This window comes from Phyllostomus hastatus, unplaced genomic scaffold (assembly GCF_019186645.2).
Source record: "Phyllostomus hastatus isolate PE091 unplaced genomic scaffold, TTU_PhHast_1.1 phas_scaffold_46, whole genome shotgun sequence".
In the NCBI taxonomy this organism is placed as follows: Eukaryota; Metazoa; Chordata; class Mammalia; order Chiroptera; family Phyllostomidae; genus Phyllostomus; species Phyllostomus hastatus.
Window position 1 is genome coordinate 23,685,780 of NW_025334032.1, and position 19,658 is coordinate 23,705,437.

Sequence of the window (19,658 nt, forward strand, 5' to 3'; positions counted from 1 at the left end):
GGTCACACTGGTCAAGGGTGGGCCCGAAGTTCTCCGACTGTGAGAGCAGGAGAGGTCACACGGGCACACAGGCCGTCCGAGGATGGAGGCAGAGACGGAATGCTGCAGCTATACACCGAGGGCTGCCGGGAGCCACCCGCAGCGGGCGAGGCCAGCACGCTCCCCTAGAGCCTCCAGAGGGAACACGGCGCTGCCGACGCCCTGTTTCCAGACTTCCAGCCTCCAGAACTGTGAGAGAACCAATGTCTGCTGTTTTAAGCTACCCAGTTTGCAATGGTAGCCCCGGAAAAAAAATACAGAAATACTGACATTCTGCGAGAGCCTGATTCTTTAAATACCACATGTTGATGGTTTTCTCCAGGCATAAGGACTCCATGACCTCAGCACAACCTGAGCAAAGACCTGTGGGCAGGAACACTGGACCCGTCCTGGCTCCACAGCCGTGGGCAGGCCACTCTGGTCTCCTGGCATTTGCATCTCCTGGTTCATAAACGGGGATACTTGCACTTGCCCTTTCTACTTAAGGTTTTTACAAGGCAAAAAGGAAAGCATGTATGTAAAACTGGTTGTTGCCCTCGTTTTTAGTATTTGTATAAACTCCTAGGTTTTGGGAGCCTGAGGGCCCTGGGGTTTGAATCCCAGCTTTACCACTTACGAACCTCTAGGCTTTGGGCAAAACTTGGACTTCCCTTCTCCTCCTCGAAAAAATGACAATAAAACCACCTGTCTCGCACAGTGATGTGTGGGGTAAGCGGATGGCACGTGTGAGGGTTTAGCTGAATATGCTATCTGCCCCCTCTTTCATCTCTATACCCCGCTAAGTACCTGATGCTTCCCTCTGCACGTGAGGTGCCTTAAAATTAATATGGATGTTATCCAGCTGGGGCCCCAGCCCCACATCTACTCCTTGTCCCCCCTCCCTAAGGAAGGACAGACAATGTAAGATGATGCAGAAGTAAAGAAAGGAGTAAGCCCTTCAAGGACACAAAAAGATTAGGAGGATGGAGAGTGCCCCTCCTCCTCCTTTTATTCTGTAAGATCTTTGGCAAGAGGTCTGAAGCAATGTATTAATGGAACGAAAAGAGTGAGGGGGGTCCTGGACGTTGTGGAGACCCTGAAGAAGGCTGTGACATCCCACCACGCCTTTAGACTTCCAGCCTCTGGACACCTGCACGTTCCTCCCGCTCCCGTGGCCTGTAATTTCCCCTCCACGGGGCCAGAAACGAGCAGAACGAGCTGATTACAGCAACTCTAGGCTCCAGGCATGAAAGAAAGGGAAGAGGTTCTCCGCTGCTTCACACGCTGTGTAGCCCAGTTCGTCGGGCAGGAAGAAAGGAGGAAATCCAGGAGGAAATGCTGAATGAGGATAAAGTGTGAGACACTGAAAGAAACCGCCCAAATTGTGAGAGCCGAAAAGCGTGAAGTCCTCAATATGAGTAGAGAAAGCCTGTACTAAAGTCAGCACTCCAGTGCCAAGTCCACCAGCCTATGGGTGAGCAGGCACGTGGGTTAGCAGCAACCTCCTGCTTTTTGCTCTCTCCTCACGGGTTTGGCAAAGTTTGTCAGAAAAACAAGCTAACGAGCAAAACTACTTCGGTGACTGGATTGTACCCTGCGTGGGTCCAGCATCACTGGTGCTGGATAGGTATAAATTTCTTCTATTACTTTTTTCATAGAAATCCTGACGCATCTGGAGAATGATCTGTCTCAGCACATAATGGTTATTATTGGGAGTCACTAGAATGCAAAAATTTCTGACTGTATGATACAGAAAATCAAACTTCTCAGCATACAAACCATGTTTATGATGCCACAAGTCTGTCTAGATTATCAGTTAAAGGTCTAGTGTTTCCCAAAACACTAGAGTGTTTCTCCCTTTCTTTTCTCTGTATTTCTAAGAAAGAAAAAAGATGTGCTTCATCAATTAAGTCAAGAAGAATGAGAGTCCTCATGAACAGTCAGTGAACTAGTTCCATGATGCTTTCAAATAAAACATTTGTGTTTTATTTAAAGAGAGGGAGAGAAACATCAATGTAAAAGAGAAACATTGACTGGTTGCCCCATACACACCCCAGCTGGAGACTTAAACCCATGACCCAGGCATGTGCCCTGACCAGGAAGTCAAACTGGCGACCTTCCCGTATGCAGGACAATGTCCAACCAACTAAGCCACACTGGCCAGGGATCAGTGACGCTTTTAAATAAAACATCTTTGCAGGACAGGTTGGTGGACGGCCCGGACTGACCCCCCAGGCCACTTTGTCCCTCAAGCCAGGACAAAGTTCTGACTTCCCTCCTCACGTGCTTTTCCTTTACTTCCCACTGTCAGCAATGCATTTTCCAATCCTACCGCCTTCTGATTCAGCATTGCCCAAAACACAACTGACCAGGAGCTCTCCCAGGAAGCACAAAGCAGGCGCTCCACAAACTTCCCATTGAACTTGATTCAAACTCTCTGTTCACCTTGTAGTCTGCCATGGTGTAAGAAGAGGCAGAGGAACTGGATCTGGAACAAGCTTCTGGAAAAGCCCCTGCCACCACTGGGAATCCTTCCCCACCCCAACAGGCCACGAGCCGGGAAGAGGCGCGGGCCCCCCCAGAAGAAATCATACGTACAGTGATTTTGCTGGCTTGATTCAAGGCTTCAACCCAGTCCTTCAGATCTTTCTGGTCATTGGCTTGAAGAAAATACCGCTGAGAGAGGGCATTGATGACTGCAGCCGTCATGGAGAAGGAGGGAGAAAAACCCAGGTCAGAACACATGCAGCACAGAGACTTCACAGAACTAAAGTGCTCGAAGTAGCACGGTGCGGGACCCCCACAAAGCAGAGGAAGACTCTTCCCGCCGTGCAAAGTCACCTGCATGAATATTGGGTAAGCAGCAGGATACAATGCTCTCTCTTTAAAAATGTGGTTTATTCTACTGGCCACAAGATGACACCTGACGTTAACAACAACCTTAACGCGCTGTTGTGCAGTGAGTAATGAGGCCGCTAGTCTGCCACCAAGAAGACAGGCACTTGAACTGCTTTTCAGAGGTGCTGACAAATTTACACTCATAATGATACATGTATCATTATGAATAATTTTTGGCCCCAGAGTTCCTTGTTTCCACTGGCACAACTGGTCTTGGTTAGGAGTATTGTCTGTGGTTAGAAAATGGAACAAAGCTTTTATGAATCAAATGATCAAATCTGTGACCTTGACCTCATCTTCAACCTGGTCTTTCCCCTGAGCACTCCAATAGGTCAATAATTTACTTCTGGGTTCATAACTTTTTTTAAAATAGATCTGCTGACCACAAAACCTGGCAGCATCATTTTTGAGCTCAGCGGTGACATTTAAAAAAATAATGGAGCCCTGGCTGGTGTGGCTCAGTGGACTGAGTGCCAGCCTGCAAACCAAAAGGTCACCAGCTCGATTCCCTGTCAGGGCACGTGCCTGGGATGTGGGCCAGGTCCCCAGCCAGTTGGGGGTATACAAGAGACAACCAATCAGTGTATCTCTTGCATATCAATGTTTTCCTCCCTCTCTTTCTCCCTCCCTTCCCTTTGCTCTAAAGATAAAATAAAATCTAAAAAAATTAAAAAATGAGGGAAGAACAAGAGCACCAAAGAAGCTTGACCCAACCTGCAGCTGGGAGAGAGGATGACTTAAGGGTCCATTTGATTCTCCTAGCATAAAAAAGCCTGAACTATTTAAGAGGTGAGAATCATGGGACATGGAGTTCATCACCTCATTCATTCAGTGAACAAGCATTTATTGAGCACCTATTATGTGCCAGAACCACGCTACATGCTAAGGATACAGGTACACCCTTGCCTTCATGAGCTTACATTCAGAATCACCCTAGATATAAAACAGAAACTATTATCATTTGCTTGTAGCGCTTAATACAGTACTGACAACACAGTGGAAGCTAAATATACACTGATGAGTCAATGGCTTGAGGCATCCACAGAGTGGCTCTGCTTCCTGGGTCACCCTCTACACTGCCACTCCTTTGGCAATACTGAGATGCTAAACAGAATATCCCTTCTTTTCTATTATTCCCCCAACTTTCCCAAGTCTCCGCCTTACCTGAGCATGCCACTAATGAGCCCTGAATTCAGGGTTCCTAGAAACTTCTAGTAGATACTTTGTGCCCTACCCACCGGAGTCAGGAAGACTTGCAACACCATTGGACCTCTGTCTTGGGTTATTAATAGCCTTTGTGGTAAGACCAAGGAAAGTAGTACCACTTGAGAGCCAGGAACACGGCCGTGACTGGAGTCACTCATACACACAGGGCTGAAGTCACGTGTGATCAGCAGACCATCTCCAGGCCAAAGAGGAAGTTGCTGTAGGAGTGTTCAGAAAACCCATCCTCTAGCTCAGTACTTACCAAAGCAAAACGGAGTCTTTGGCTTCTGCTTTGGGGTAGCTATGCTCACCTAAATCAAATAAAAAATAAATAAATAAATAAAAAGAAGCATAACCATGTTTCTAACACTGTTAAAAAGCATTTTTCCTATTTTTGTATGTGCAATATTTCTCACAAAAAGAAGCGTATACAAATACATGAACACTTTAAAACTAATAACAACTAAGAGGAAACCCTGTACTCACCATCCAGGTGATGAAATAGGACATTATCAGCCATGTTTCTCAGAAGTCCCCTCTGTGCCCCTCCCTGACAGGGGCCCACCCCCACCCCGCAGAGATAACTTCTATCTTGATGTCTGTGTCAGTCTTTATCTTTGCAAAAACACTTTCAAAAGCCACTGAGTCTTGACAAAATGCTCTCTGGACCACAACACCTGTACTGGCCCCACTCACACCAGCCAGATTCTACTCCTCTGTCAACCACCAAGCCCCCTCCCTAAACTGTTCTCCACATGGAAGGCGGTACTGCTACAAATACACAGATTTCAACTGCAGCTCCCGGAAAGATGAAGCAGCATGGCAGTCACTGCATTTGGACACACTGACAGATTTCCTACACATCTACCCTGACTGCTTAACCATGAAAACACATACTTTTCACACGCTCCAAGAGGAGCCAATGGAATCACAGGGCGTAACTACATACTGAAGGAAGGGGCATAAGAAAGTAGAAATATTTCTATATTTTCTGTTGCTTGATTGCATCTTGCTTTTTCAATCCTACCCCCGGCACATACATTCCTGAGCACATGCTTGCAAGCCCACCTCTCTGAGGTTCAAATACAATGAATGAATGAAGGAAAGCAACTCATATTCCATCAAATGCCCACAGAGATTAGGTGGCTACCCTTGATGGAGGCTGGACCTCCCTGGAGCAGACCTCCACCACGGGACCTGGGTTTCCTAAGGGGCCAGCCACCTTCCCCCAGGAGCTATTCCGACATTGTCATAATCCTCCTTCACCATTCCTCCAGCCCCTTTCCAGCCAAGGACATTCTCTTTCTTGTTCTCGCAGAGGGGCCCCAGGAGTGGTTCTTGCTTTAACAGAAGACATGAAGCCAGAAGCTAAGGAAAAATCTTCAGTCAAAATTAAGGTCTCCTCTTGGCTCACAGTTACCAAGGGTCTGATCGTGACTCGCCCACCAGTCTGTCTGGATCCCCACTCTTGGCCCCAAGTTATTTCAACAGACCTGCCCAGATTCCTTCTCGACCAAAACCAAGCCTGCCCTGAATACTCAACACAGGAACTGAGGTAGCAGCCGACCAAAGGAAGGACAGGCAGTACAGCCTGAGCTCTGGTGCCAGAGGACCAGGGCTCAAATCTGAGGTCTCCCAGCTGTGTGACCCCCATTTCCTGTTCCGTCAAATAGGTATAATGATATCATGTTCTCATGGGGCTATTGTGAGGACTACACGTGACACTGCAGGTGAGGCACCTACCTATCCTGTCCTATAGAAGATGCTCAGCAAAGGAGAGACTATTGCTTTTGATACGTCATGCCCTTTAAAACCTCATTCCACACTATTTAGCACACACAGTGCCACGCGTGGCACTACGAGCAAAATGCTGAGAGCCTTGTGAGCTTTTCAGGGCCTAAAAAAAGTGCAAAACCAGAAAAAAATGCCTGGCCTCCAACATACAAAAGGAATATGGCATACTCAACATAGATATTTGATTAAATGTGTGTATAACACCATCTCAACCTCAAGGACAAGTATTTAATAAACTGCATACAACATGCCACATTAAGTCAACTTCATTAATGTTCTACTTACACATTCATAAAAATTTCATTACATTCAAAAAACTTCGTAGCTTTGATTTTCTTAGTTCATGAAATACTTGGGTGTGCAAGATGACTGCCAAGAAATTAGAGCCAATCAAAAATTAAATGAGTTACTCATAGCCAAATCATTCCAAAAATAAAACAATTAAAACCCTTTCAAATATTTTACAGGCAAAGAATTACATTTAATGAGAAGTGTAGGTACGTTTTGATATGTCTACCATGATGAGAGGGGGAGGCCAAAGGGCCTAAGACAGTCTTCAAACAGTCCCGAAATACATGAAGAGTCAAGCAAAGGTGAAGCCACACATCCTGAGTTCAGACACCCACTACTCAAATTCAGGCATGTCTTCGCCACTCCCAGGGCCCGCGCACTGGAGCTCCATGGCACCACCGTCCCGGCCCCTGGGCTACCTCGTCTTCCTGAGCGTTAGACCCCAGAATTCACTCGGAACCACAGCGTGTGCCTTTATCCTGTTTGTGTCTGATGTTCTGCTCCATCAGTGACTCATTTTCTTGCAGCACCTGTGTGCCTGTGGGTCCTCGTGCGCATGAACGCCCGCGTGTCCTGCCCTTGGCGCCTATATAACCCTGACCATCAGAGAATGGCCTTGGGCATCCCAACCCTAGGAACCCACCTGTCTTGTGGCATCCCTTCTACCTTCAGCTTTGGAAGGGCAATGAAAAGCTGGGCACTTCAAGACCCTCTCCAGCTTGTTAGGAGACTCTTGCTCCCAGGAACTGAAATTTATCATAGACCAGAAAGACCATCATTGTGCGACACTTTTTGCCCTGCTTGAATGACAAATGGCCTGCTTTGACCACAACTTATCACCAACCGGTACTGCAAGAATGCTACCCACGTGCTCGCTGTGGGAACTGACCCTTTCAAAGGGATCGCCTGGTTTTCATTTGTTCTCCAGTTTTCAGTCAGGAGGATGTGTGATTATATGCACGCACATCCACAATTTGCCTCATGGCTTACCACAGAAGGATTATTTGGCAAAGCAGTTCCTTGCTGAATTAACTACATATCGGTGCTAGCTCTGCCCTGATGAGCTGTTAAGCCAGTGTTAAGACCCTCAATGGCTCTGATCATCTTCCTGATTAGCAAAGCCAGAGTAAAATTCTCATGGTCAAAGAAGGGCAAAAAGAAGAAAATGAAACTATATCTACCTGCGCTGTGCCCCTCAGAGAGCGGGGCCAAGGTGGGGTTCTCACTGTGAACAGTTAGCCCTGGTCCTCTCCTGACATTCTGGTGACTGTGGAAGCAGAATCCTTGGCCCCTGGGAAGTACACTGCCTCTCCCCACACCCCCACCACATCTTGGTGATCAAGCCAGGCTGTGCAGCCGCCCTCAGACACGGTGAAAGAGCCAACAACCCTAACACGTGTGGCTAACAGACGGACTAGGTAAAGGCAGTCAAGTGCAACCATCTGCACGCCACAAGGTGGCCTCAACTGCGTGCCTGCACAATCGTGGTTGACTGGTAGATCCTGGGTTATGCAAGCAGGGAGAGGAGGTTGGGATGTGAGGGGGAAATGAGCACAGGTCACCCAGAAAGTGACGCAGATGAGGCTGCCCCACAGTGACACAGACTCTCGGGAACTTGTTCTTATCAGATCAAATGCAGACCACAGGAGCAGCCAGCTCATCGGTGGCACGGCTCTGCTAGCCAGCCCCACCCTGCCTGTCCCTGGCCGGAAGTAGAGCTGGGGCCCCTCTGGCACAGCAGCAGCAGCAGAGTGAGGTCTAGGGGCCCTGGTGCTGCTCTGCCCCGGGGCCCTGGGAAACACTGCCCTATGTGGTGGCGGCAAGAGCAGAGGAAGAGAAGCAGCAGCCACCTACACAGGATGACTGCAGGGGCTCTGGGTTGAGGTCTCTGAACCAGTCAGGGCTTCAATGAGCCCTGAAATCATAGACAAAATCCTGGTGTGCACACACACACATACTTTGCCTGGAAAACGAGTCCACACTTTTCATCAGACTCTCCAAAGGATCCATGACCCACCCCAAAAGTAAGGAATGTGGACCCTGTGAAAAAAGATTAATTTGATGTGAACTCCAAGAAGAAATTTATCTGCTGAGATAAGCTCCCCAATGGTCAACAAAGAGCCCAAATTTTATAAATAATAAGAGTCTAGCAACCATCTACTGACAGGAGGAACCCAGACGGAGTCCCTGGCTCCCTGCACTGTGCCCTGGTCATTTTATGCGTCTGAGTCAACTACTGTAAGAGAGTTCCTGGTTTTGTCTTTGGACCAATGGACTGAGACTTTCCTCATCCAATCAGAACTACACAATTATATCCTCATTTGCCAGACCAACCATCCAGAATTGTTCTGTAACAACCAATCAGGATACACAATGCTGAGGAATTGGGACTACACGATTTGTATCAATTAGAACCATACATACAGTCCAATCAAGATGGAGGCGTAGGTACACATGCTTTGCCTTCTTGCACAACCATAAGATCACAACTAACCTCAAAACAAAAAACACCCAGAACTGCCAAAAAATTGAGCTGTATGAAAATCTAACAACCAAGGATTTAAAGAAGATATATTCATCCAGACAGTTAAGGGAGAAGAGAGAGAGGGCTGGGGCAGACAAGGTAGCCATGGCGACAGCGACCAGCAGAACAAACGGTCCCGCATTTACCTGTGGTGGATAAAATCTGGGAGTGACACCTAGGGAGCAACCCATCCCAGCCCCAGGTCAGACTGCACAGCCCAGGGTTCCAGTGAAGGGAAAATAAAGCTTCGTAACTTCTGTCTGTGAAATAGTGGGGGTTAGGGCAGTGGAAGCAACTCCCAATCTCTAAGGAGAGTCCATTTAAAGGGCCCACACTGACTGAGACCGTATATGAACCCACCCACTCTGGGAACCACCACCAGGGCAACACCTAGAGGGGCGCTAGTCGCATACAGAAAGTGGGTGAAGTGACTGGAAATGGGGCAAGTACCTAGCAAGCCCCCAGAAGCCAGGCAGTGGCACTGTCCCCTTTTCAACTCCTCCAGCAGCCAGGCAGAGGCATTGTTCCCTCTCCAACTCCTCCCCCACATACAGAGCCACAAAGCAGTGAAGCGGGTTAGCCCACCCTGGTGATTACCTACGGCTCCACTTCATACAACACAAAAGGTGTGCCAAGACATGGAGTCAAAGCACTCTGCCTAATACACAGAAACAAACACAGGGAGCCTGCCAAATTGAGGAGACAAAGAAATATGGCCCAAATGAAAGAACAGAATAAAACCCCAGAAAAAGAACTAAGCAACAAAGACATAGCCAACCCATCAGATGCAAAGTTCAAACACTGGTGATAAGGATGCTCAGAGAACTCACTGAGTATGGTAAAAGCATAAGGGAAGAAATGAAGGCTACACTAAGTGAAATAAAGAAAAATCCACAGGGAACCAACAGTGAAGAAAAAGAGTCAAATCAATGACTTGGAACATAAGGAAGAAATAAACAGTCAACCAGAACAAAATGAAGAAATAAGAATTCAAAAAAATGAGGAGAGAACACGAAGACTCTGGGACATCTTCAAAAGTGCCCACATCCAAATCACAGGGGTACCAGAAGGAGAAGAGAAAGAGCAAGAAATTGAAAACTTATTTGAAAAATAAAAAGAAAACTTCCTTAATTTGGCAAAGGAAATACATACAAGTCCAGGAAGCACAGAGAGTCCCAAACAAGTTGGACCCAAAGAGGACCACACCAAGACACATCATAATTAAAATGACAAAGCTTAAAGATAAAGAGAATCTTAAAAGCAGGAAGAGAAAAGCAGAGTTTTACCTACAAAGGAGTTCCCATAAGACTGTCAGCTGATTTCTCAAAAGAAACTTTGCAGGCAAGAAGGGACTGGCAAGAAGTATTCAAAGCAATGAAAAGCAAGTCCCTACAACCAAGATTGCTTTGTCCAGCAAAGCTATCATTTAGAATGGAAGGGCAGGTACAGTGCTTCCCAGACAAGGTAAAGCTAAAGGAATTCATCATCACCAAGCCCTCATTATATGAAATGTTAAAGGGAATTATTTAAGAAAAAGATGATCAAAACTATGAACATTAAAATGACAACAAACACAACCATCAACAACTGAATACAAAAACAAAGAAAAGCTAAGCAAACTAGGCCCTGGCTGGTGTGGCTCAGTGGATTGAACTCTGGCCTGTGAAGCAAAGGGTTGCTGGTTCAATTAAAAGTCAGGGCACATGCCTGGGTTGCAGGCCAGGTCCCCAGTGGGGGGGCATGTGAGAGGCAACCACACACTGATGTTTCTCTCCCCCTCTCTCCTCCTTCCCCACTGTCTAAGAATAAATAAATAAAAAATCTTAAAAAAAATTAAAAAAAGAAAAGCTAAGCAAACTAGAACAGGAACAAAATCATAGATATAGAGATCATTTGTAGGGTTATCAGCAGGGGGGTGGGGAGAATGGGGGAAAAGGTACAGGGATTAAGCATAAATTGGTAGGTACAGAACAGACAGGGGGATGTTAAGAACAGTATAGGAAATGGAGAAGCCAAAGAACTTACATGCACGACCCATGGACATGAAGTACGGGGGGAGGATTGCTGGAGGGAAGAGGGGTACTGGGCAGAGGGGGGAAAATTGGGACAACTGTAGTAGCAAAATCAATAAAACATACTTTAAAAAAAAAGAACCATACAAATTTGGATACCTCATTTATACAAAATGGACCTAACTGGGAAACCTGGGGGGTGACTTTCTCCATAAGATGGCACACTCTCAGAGTGCCAAAGGCTACATCTCCCCAGGTTGCACACCATTCACCTGAACAAAGTCTCTCCATTTTCTAATACCCTTTTCGGGAGTTTTTGTGGACAGGAACCACTGCTCCCTCTACGAAGGGATTCCTTACAGTCACTGAAGGCAAGGCCCTGACAAAACAGGACACAAGGTGCGTCTGGGGCAGTGCTGAAGGCCACTGGGCAAAGTGAGGAGACGGCACCGAAGGCCAGCACCAATTATTCCCTAGTTCGCCCAAGAACTGGTTCTGCTGCCACTGATGCCTGGGATGACGTCAAGTCAAGAACTTTCACCTCTGTTGGCCCCTCTGAGGGACCCATTTTCCCAACACGAGCCCTCACGGAAGAGACACAGAACAGCACAGCACCCTGAAGAGAGACCACCCCTACACCAGAAGGCAGGCTGACACTGCGGGAGGGAATACTAGGGGTTAGCATGGAACACCCTGGAATGTGATGATGGTACCACTGCTTAACGTTTTCCTGGGGAAATCCCTGCATTCTGGCAGGAGTTAAAGGCCCTCAGCCCTGTGTAACCTGACTCTTGGCAGCTGTGGGTTCTGCAAAAGGCCAATCCAGGCCTGCCTCTCCCTAGTGACGGGCTAAAAGGCAGGTCCATCCTTTCTAAATGAGGCCATCTCCAAAGCTGAGAATTCTAAAAACCCTCATCTGAGCTGCATTTATAAATCACAATTCAGCAAAAGACTATAGCCACTCTTCCCCATCCAAAAAAAAAAAAAAACCCTTCCCTAACCCTCTTAATCAGGCAGATTTGGGGGTTTCATTAATACTGAGGTTCTCTCTGAATCCTCTTTCTCTGAATCTCCTAGAGAAATGACCTAATGAGCTCACAGCAAGTCTGGACAGGACAGGGGAGGCAGCCACGTTTCTCACCACAAGGCATGCACAAATCTCAAATCTGAGCTTTCAAAGGCCCTCCCTCTGCCTCCAGGTCATTATCTCCTCTTCTAGCAGCTCAGAGGCTGCCAGACTCTCCTGCAGCTGCCACTCACCCCCTGACTGGCAGAGATGGAGGGCTGAACCCAAGACTCCCAAAGCTTGTTATGAAAAAGAATCGGGAGCTGTTCCAATTATGGTCCCCTCCACCCTGTCTCAACCCACTGAGGGCGAGAGAACCTGATCAAGGAAGCAGAGGTCCCCAAGAGGCCTGAAGTGAGGGGTAAGTGGGCAGAGCAGGACTTCCAGAACCTCAGTGCTGGCTGGGCGCCACCTGGCTCTCCTCGCTGGACAAAGAGTTCCTCTTTCTGGTGAGGCTCTAAATCCTCTGACCTTTTTTATCACTGCTGCCTCACGGGTCAGCCCTGGGGCCTGCTCCAGGGAGGGGCCACTAAAAGAAGCTGAATTCAGCAGCTACATGTGGGTGCCATCCACCAGCCCCATCCCCCCTCCCCCCTCCCAACCCCAGGTCTCAGCACCAAAGAGGGGCACTCTCACGCTGTATGCACAAACTAGGCCAGGGGGTGGCTGTCAGCCTGCCTGCCAGACTCTACAGCAGTTACCTGGCTGCTGAATGGCTTCCTGGTACATCTGAGCACCTTCTCAAGGCGTTCTTAGCCTTCCCTCCACAGTTACCCTGTCCAAGTAATTGATACGATTCCAGTGCAGCCCCAGCTCTTTCTGAGATGCTCCTGTTTAATCATACCCTTTGGGAGAACCCTTTACAGTCACTAGGGGTTGTTGTTTGGTGTTCTTCCTTGTCCCAAGTACCAGAAAAGGTCACGTCTCACACCTACCCCCACCACCAATACCTCCCTTGCTGGAGCTGAGAGCATCACTGGCTGATGTGTCCCTGGAGAAGGAGGCTGCGGCGCTCCCACCCCCAAGAACTTGCTGACAAGAGCTCCACCCACTCCTGGCCAGCAGCTGAGCCTCCATAGGCAGTGGTGAGGAAGGGGGAGCTGCCCAAGCAACACCCCCAAATGCCAACACCCAGAGGATTTGACACTTCCTCTTGTTTAGATACTAAACCTACTTACAGAATATGAATTCCCAGCGCGCCAGACCAACATTACCTTCGAGATGTAGGTCAGCTGCAAAGATCCAACGGCTCCTGCCCCAATTGCCAGGTTCTGGAAAAAAAAAATGTTTTTCATTTTAAGAAGGATGCTATGTGAGGCCATGGAAACAGCACTGAGGGACAGGAGACCAGGCTTCTACTTCTGCTTATGCCACTTACTGGCTCTGCAGCCCTGAGCAAGTCACTTACCCATTCTTTAGCTCACTCCTCCCTTGTAAAACAGTGGTGATTCTTGCCACTACACGTGTGCATGAGTGTCACTGATGGCCTTATGGGTTAGAGAGAGGCATTCTGGTACAGTGGGTAAAAGTGTGGGCTCCACCATCTGGCTGTAAGTTCCATAGCCATTCATCTTCAGTTTTCCATTCTGGTAACTTGTACCTACCTCATTAGGCCGCTGTAAGAACGAGTGAGTCCATTTAAGAGCACCTGGCACACAGATGACACTGAACAAGTGTCAGCTACTATGTTTTTCCGTCCTGACTAGTCTGATCTCCTTGTTGGCTTGGTCCTATTTTATGCCACTTCAACTTCTTTTCGTAACAAATAGGGTACAGATTCACACAGTACGGAAATAAAAAATATAGCTGTTCAGTCTGTTTCACAGGACTGTTATGATGTCCGTACACTATAAAACACAAAGTACAAGTTTCATTAAAATAGGAAGAAACTCACAGGTACCCTGTGTGGCAATATCTACCTTGGCACAATCACTCTGGCTTTCTAAGTTCTCCGCTGTCAGAAACGAAGCCATGACACAGGGATGGGAGAGGACCAAAGAAACGGCCAGTAAGTCACACTCGTGGAGTTTCTAATCTGTAACCTGGAAAACTCACTCCCCGTGAACCTGAGAGCCTGTCCGTTACTCCTGCTGGTCTCTCTTTTTAAGGTTTCCATAAACCTTAAAGAATAACCAAGAAGCACCATTACCCAGGTCATGGCAAAGCAACAGAGGTGGATCTTAGATAATGGGAATTTAATAAATTTCCTAAAGGGTTAACAGTGAAATGGCCTGTCATTCTGGGGAGACTGCCCTTAAGAAATAATCTTAGATAAGAGGGAAGACTCCTTCCAGGCCCAACTGTCTACATTAATACATACTCCTTGAAGCAAATGGAATGTGTGAAATGTCCCATTCGCAAGAAAATGGACAGAAATAATACCATACTAAAAGGCTTCTCAGAGCCTTAGAATCTTACAGTAAGAGATCTAGAAAGAATATCTCCTCCCTTTTGCAAATGAGGCCGTAAGTCTAAAAATCTGCCTTTAAGTGGCCCGATCAGCATTTCAGCTATGGATGATTTGATTTACACATTTTTTTTCAGTGATACAGTGACTGCATTTTGTTTTGTTTTGTTTTTTTAAGAACCCTCTATTGGGTGTAGCCCCTAAATCAGGGTCCAAAAAGGAGCCACCACACCCGAGGAGGCCCATGAGCAGCTGACTGCCCCAGAGGAGAGGAGGGTGTCAATCTCTCTGGGCAAATGCCCAGCTCCTCATGGAGTGAGACGGCCAAGAGCAGGCCCAGGTGTGCATGGCCTCCAGAAACACGCAGAGAGAGCCACAGGCCTCTGCTGGACCCGGAGCACCTGATCCACCCCCCAGGCCCCCATCTCGCTCTTGCAGAAACTGACCGGTGAGTGAAGGGATTTGTCCAAGGTAATAATTGGTGGCAGAGCCTGAACTACACATACAGCTCAGGTCTCCTGACTTCTGCCCTGATGCCTTGCAAGCAACACAGTGTCATTTTAAGAAGCACGAGCTGTTGGAATTCTAGCTTTAGGACATTACTGCTGTAGGACTGTGGGCGGTAATAAGCCCCGTTTCAGCATGTGTTGGGAGAGTGACGTGAACACACACACAGAGCGCCGAGCCGAGGTGGCTCCTATCTCCGACCCGCACGCTAATTACAAGATGCAGATGCCAAGTCTCAGGGCTGGTCTTGCACAACTCACTCTCCTGACCCCAAACCACAACCCAAAGGCCTCCAGGGCCCTATCCCGAATGATGAGTGATGAAGTGGGATTTGGGGAACCACTGGGACACTAACCCAAACATAATGACAGATAGGAGCCGATCAGATTTCAACTACTTCATCCCCTCCACCCTCCACGGCCGCTCCACCCTCGGAGCCTTGCTTCAGAGAGAAGGAGACAGCATTTCTCCAGGCCCAGTTACCCCGGGGGCGGGGTGTCCTCACCGCTTCACCCACAGCCCACCCACGGCCCACTCCTAAGCTCACGTGTACCTCCTCTCCAGCATGAGAAGCCAGGAAAATGTGACGAACGTCTGAAAAAGCAGTTTCCCCCCACCATCCTCACCACCCAGAGGGAAACAAATGACAGGAGAAAACAGCCCCAGAATCACGGAGGCCTGATCTGGAGTGACAGCTCTGTGTCTACTCTGGTTACTGGACCTGGGAGATTAATGGTGACAGCTCGCTGCCAGGTGGCAGCCCCAAGCACGTCTTGCTCCAGGAAGAGCGTGCCAGCACGCCTGAGTGGTGCGGCCGCGGCAGCCAGACGTCAGGGTGGGGACACCAGGAAACAGCACCTGGGGAGGGGCAGGGCGTCGCAGACTAGCAAGCTGCCTCTCCTGGCCACCGCCTGTCTCCTCCGGGGAAGGGATGAGACCCCACCTCCACTGGCTGCAGCCTGACCTGACCCCTGCTCTCACCGGTTTCACGCACACCAACCCTCCTCCAACTTTGCTGCACCTCACACTCTCCTGGGCAGCTTGTTTGAAAAGGCCCAGGCTCAAGCCTCACCCGAAAAACACGGAATTCAGATCAAGTGGAATGTGGGCAGAACACATACATTTTTTTAATATTCCCAAGGGATCCCTTAACAGGCCCAAGTTTGAGAACAACCAGCCTACATGGCAAAATCTAGCCCTGGATTCTGTGCTGGGGTGTATTTTTCTGTGAATTTAAGTCTGTTCTTACTAGATTTCAAGCACATGGAGGCTCTAAGGAAAGTCTTACTCGATTTTTAAAGGAAAGCACTACTGGTATGGCGGTTAGGTTCCAAAACCAGCCCCCAAACGCCCCCCACCCTCACGGAGGACAGGCACACAGCACGGCCTCGGCACACGGGGTCTCCTTGGGGAGACTTGTTCACGTCTGTGACTTGGGTGTCGCTTGACTCTGCAGGTCCCATGACCTGGAGCAGGTTTCCTGTGGGACAGGAATGGGGTGGAGAGATCATGAAAGGACTGAGTCCCAGCTGAAAAGGGGTCAAGGGTGGGCAGAGGGAGTTCAGGAGTGGACTAGGAAGAGGGGCCGGAAGCCTCCGAGGTGGGAGCAGCTGACCCACGGGGAGCGGAGACAGAGGTGGATGGGGGAGAGTTTTAAACAAACTAATCTTGGGTTTCATCCCCAAGGTTTTAACTGATCTGGGGGAAGGCCCAGGCACCTGTACACTTTTAAATGTCCCTGGAGATTCCTGTGTGCCACCAGGTTTGAGGACCACAGCTGCAGGCACCAGCTGACCCTGCTGGCTCTGCACTGGAGACACAGCAGTTGGTGAGAGAAAGGGCCGCACCCAGCCACAGCCCACAGAGTGGCCCTGGCTGCTGCACCAGCAGTAAGTAGGGACAAGGAAGAGAAGAGCCAGGGAGAGACAAGGGATTCCAATTGCACGCACGGCTGGCAGCAACTGTGCGTGAAAATGTTTGTAAGTCAGGAACAACTTGTACACTTCTGGGACTTCTACATTCTCTGGAACAATGTAGGGCACAAGGCAGGCTCCTGTTAAATGATGGCTTTATGAAGACAGCGCCTTGCTTTCTGCTCAAATGTTCTTCTGCCACCAAGGACCTCAAAGGGGCTCCCACTCCCCATGAATGGGAGGTATAGGGTCGTTTCTTTTCCATCAGCAAGCAAAGAGCTGAGGTAAGCCCTTTGAGGTATCTCCCATGGTAAGCCTTTCTTCTGGAAGCAACATTACATCTTGTTGAAATAGGAAAATTTCCCATCTTCTAGTGAGAGTAACAAGAAGCATAGAAACGACCAGAAGACCTAACTATAGATTCACAAATTCGCAGAATGTCAGCACTAAAAGGTTCTGCTGATGCCTCATCATTCACCACATGAGCCGTCCACAGCTCAGCTTGGGGAAATGACTTCCTCAAGGGGCAGAGAGAAGACAGAGCTCATTACTCCCAACACCGATCGGCCGCCCTGATGAAGCACAGCTTGAGAAAGGAAGAAATGCACCTATCTTTAGAGTCTATTATATATCAGGCCTGCTGACAGGCACCTTTGCACATTGTCACCTAATTCTAACAATCCCATTTTACAGATGAAGAAACTAAAGGTTGAGCAGGTGAAGCAACTTGCCCAAGGTGAGACAGGCACTGAGCAGTCGGGCCAGGGGTGGAACCTAACTAACCCTTCCTGATTCTCAAATCCCATGCACTTTCCTTTCTATCAGGCCACCTCCCATGAGACAATCCTTCAAATGTACAAAGACCTGCTTATTATCTAAGAGTTGATTATCAATGAAAGGTAAATACAAGAGCTGGACCAGCAGGGTTACACCAGAAGAGGCCCTGCAGAGTTGCCCAAGCTGGGCAGGGCAGGAACTAGTCAAACTGGCTCTTGGCTGCCCAACTCCGAAAGACCAGGGATTCACAGGACAAAGGGGGAAGGAGAGATGCTGGTGCCCTCTTCCCTTCCCTTCCCTCCAGGGCTCCTGGCAGACAGCAAGGGATGCGGCAGGCAGCAAAAACTGGCCTGCTGGTCAACTCTGGGGAGAAGTAGGAAAAGAATGTATGTGGAAATCCCACAGCTAAGGCAGGAGCCACCATGGCTGCCCACAGGCTGAAACCACAGCGCAAACCACCAAAAGCCTGAGCCAGACACAGACCCTCAGCAAAGGACTTGCCTGAGAAGAGCAGTGCAACGGGAACGGAGGGGAGAGTGTAGCTCCCTCTGCCCCATATTCCGCAGCCCCACCGTGGCATGAGAGGGTAATCCAAGGACAGTGACCAGGCTGTTTTCAGACAGTATGTGACCCCAGCAGTGGCTTCATTGCTGCTCTGGTCTCAAACACGTGTCCCCTCCACCCTGCAGCTCCACTTCCTGACACCACCTGAAGAAAGGTGAAATGCCCGTGGCTGCTCTCCCCAGTCTCCAGTTCAAAGAGATCTATTTAGTCTTTCCCTTCGTTGGCCTGCACCAGCACCGGCGTTAGCCACGACGGACTTCATGACGTGGACGTCTCTCGACGGCCACATTCCCAGCTCTTTCACTTCCTCTTTCAATCCTGGTGACAGTGACCTACCGACAGGGTCACAGGCCTGGGCCCTAGATAGTCCCCAGGACAGGTGCAGGATCCAAGACTCCGCCGACTGGCCACCTAAACGTTTCTGAAACCTGAAACTCAGTCGGCCCATGCTTTCCCCTTCCCTCAACGTGGCCTCCTCCACATGCATCTCAAACTCAGTCCCCACTCCCCCTCCACCCTCTGGCTGCTTCCCTTCCCAACTTCTCCCTCTCTGCCCGCGGCTCCGCCTTCTCCGCCCAGCCAAGCAGGCACTAAGCCTCTGACCGCTCTGCCTCACCCTTCAGGCGGTCCCCAGCACGTCCATGTCTTCCTTCCCAGGGCCCTTAAATCTGTCCCTTCCTCTCATTCCCTCCACACCACCACCATTTTCACCTAAGGCAGCTGTGGGACAGGTTCCTCACCGGCCCCTCCAGCTCCAGGCTCTCCCCACCTCCCTGTCCATCTCAGGTCACCGCCAGAACAAAAGTTCCTAAACAAGTAACATTTCTACCAACATCTAATGTGACGAACTCTGGAGTTTATCAAGGTACTTTCATGTACATTACTTGATTCCATCTTCACAGCAACTGTGTCAGAGAGCGAGGTAACTCGTGTTATTACACGTATTTTACAGATGAGGACCTGAGGCTCAGCGAACCGCGGACGCTCCGCTAACTGACGTGTCCACCGGGTACCCTGCGCTCGGCTGGTGCAACCATCACAGTGGGCTCCGGAGCACAGTCTGATGCGCAGCCCTGCTCCCAGGCGTGCATGTGCCCGCTCTTCCTCCCCAACGCTATTTTACCAATAACATGGCATTCTTGTCTATACTAGAGATGTAAAATAGTTAGAACTAGATATATAAATAGATACAGCAGATGAACGCTGGAGGTTAAAGTCTAAAGGAAAACATGGCAATATAAACAGAGACAAATTTTAAGAAAACGTAGAACAGCCGTCACCGAGGATTAGCAGGGCCCCTGCTAGGTTCCGCAGCTTCCCTCTCTTCAGCTTCAACCCCAGGCAGTGCTGAGTGTGACCACGACGGCCCCAAAGAGCTTCTTAGTTTCCACTTTTCAATTTAGACCAAGTCCACCTTGTCATAAAGACAAGAATTGTTTTTTAAAAAATAAGACTACTATAGAAAACAAAACTGCACTTGCAGTATTTTATGGTAACTCTCACAAGTCCACACATAATTTTAATTCTTAAAGCATAATTTAATGATCATTAAGCCTTAGCAGAATTTGCATTTATTTATTCAATTTGCATTTATTTGCTGCATTTATTCAATATGCGTTTTAGCCAAAGTACAGATCTGTCACTTGAAATCTTCTTTGGGGATTTTTCCCCCCCAAAGGAA

At 48.7% G+C, this 19,658-nt stretch overlaps 1 protein-coding gene across 4 annotated transcripts in view; it reads right to left on the minus strand.

The window, feature by feature from the left end:
- PLEKHA2 (pleckstrin homology domain containing A2) overlaps positions 1-19,658 on the minus strand; it is a 70,921-nt gene that overhangs the window by 19,826 nt on the left and 31,437 nt on the right. For all 4 annotated transcript variants that reach the window (XM_045821305.1, XM_045821303.1, XM_045821304.1 and 1 more), the window contains exons 3-5: positions 13,024-13,080; positions 4,385-4,433; positions 2,617-2,714 (exon numbers count right to left, since the gene is read on the minus strand). In XM_045821305.1, the coding sequence (XP_045677261.1) occupies positions 2,617-2,714; positions 4,385-4,433; positions 13,024-13,080 (204 nt within the window). The remainder of the gene's footprint in view (positions 1-2,616; positions 2,715-4,384; positions 4,434-13,023; positions 13,081-19,658) is intronic.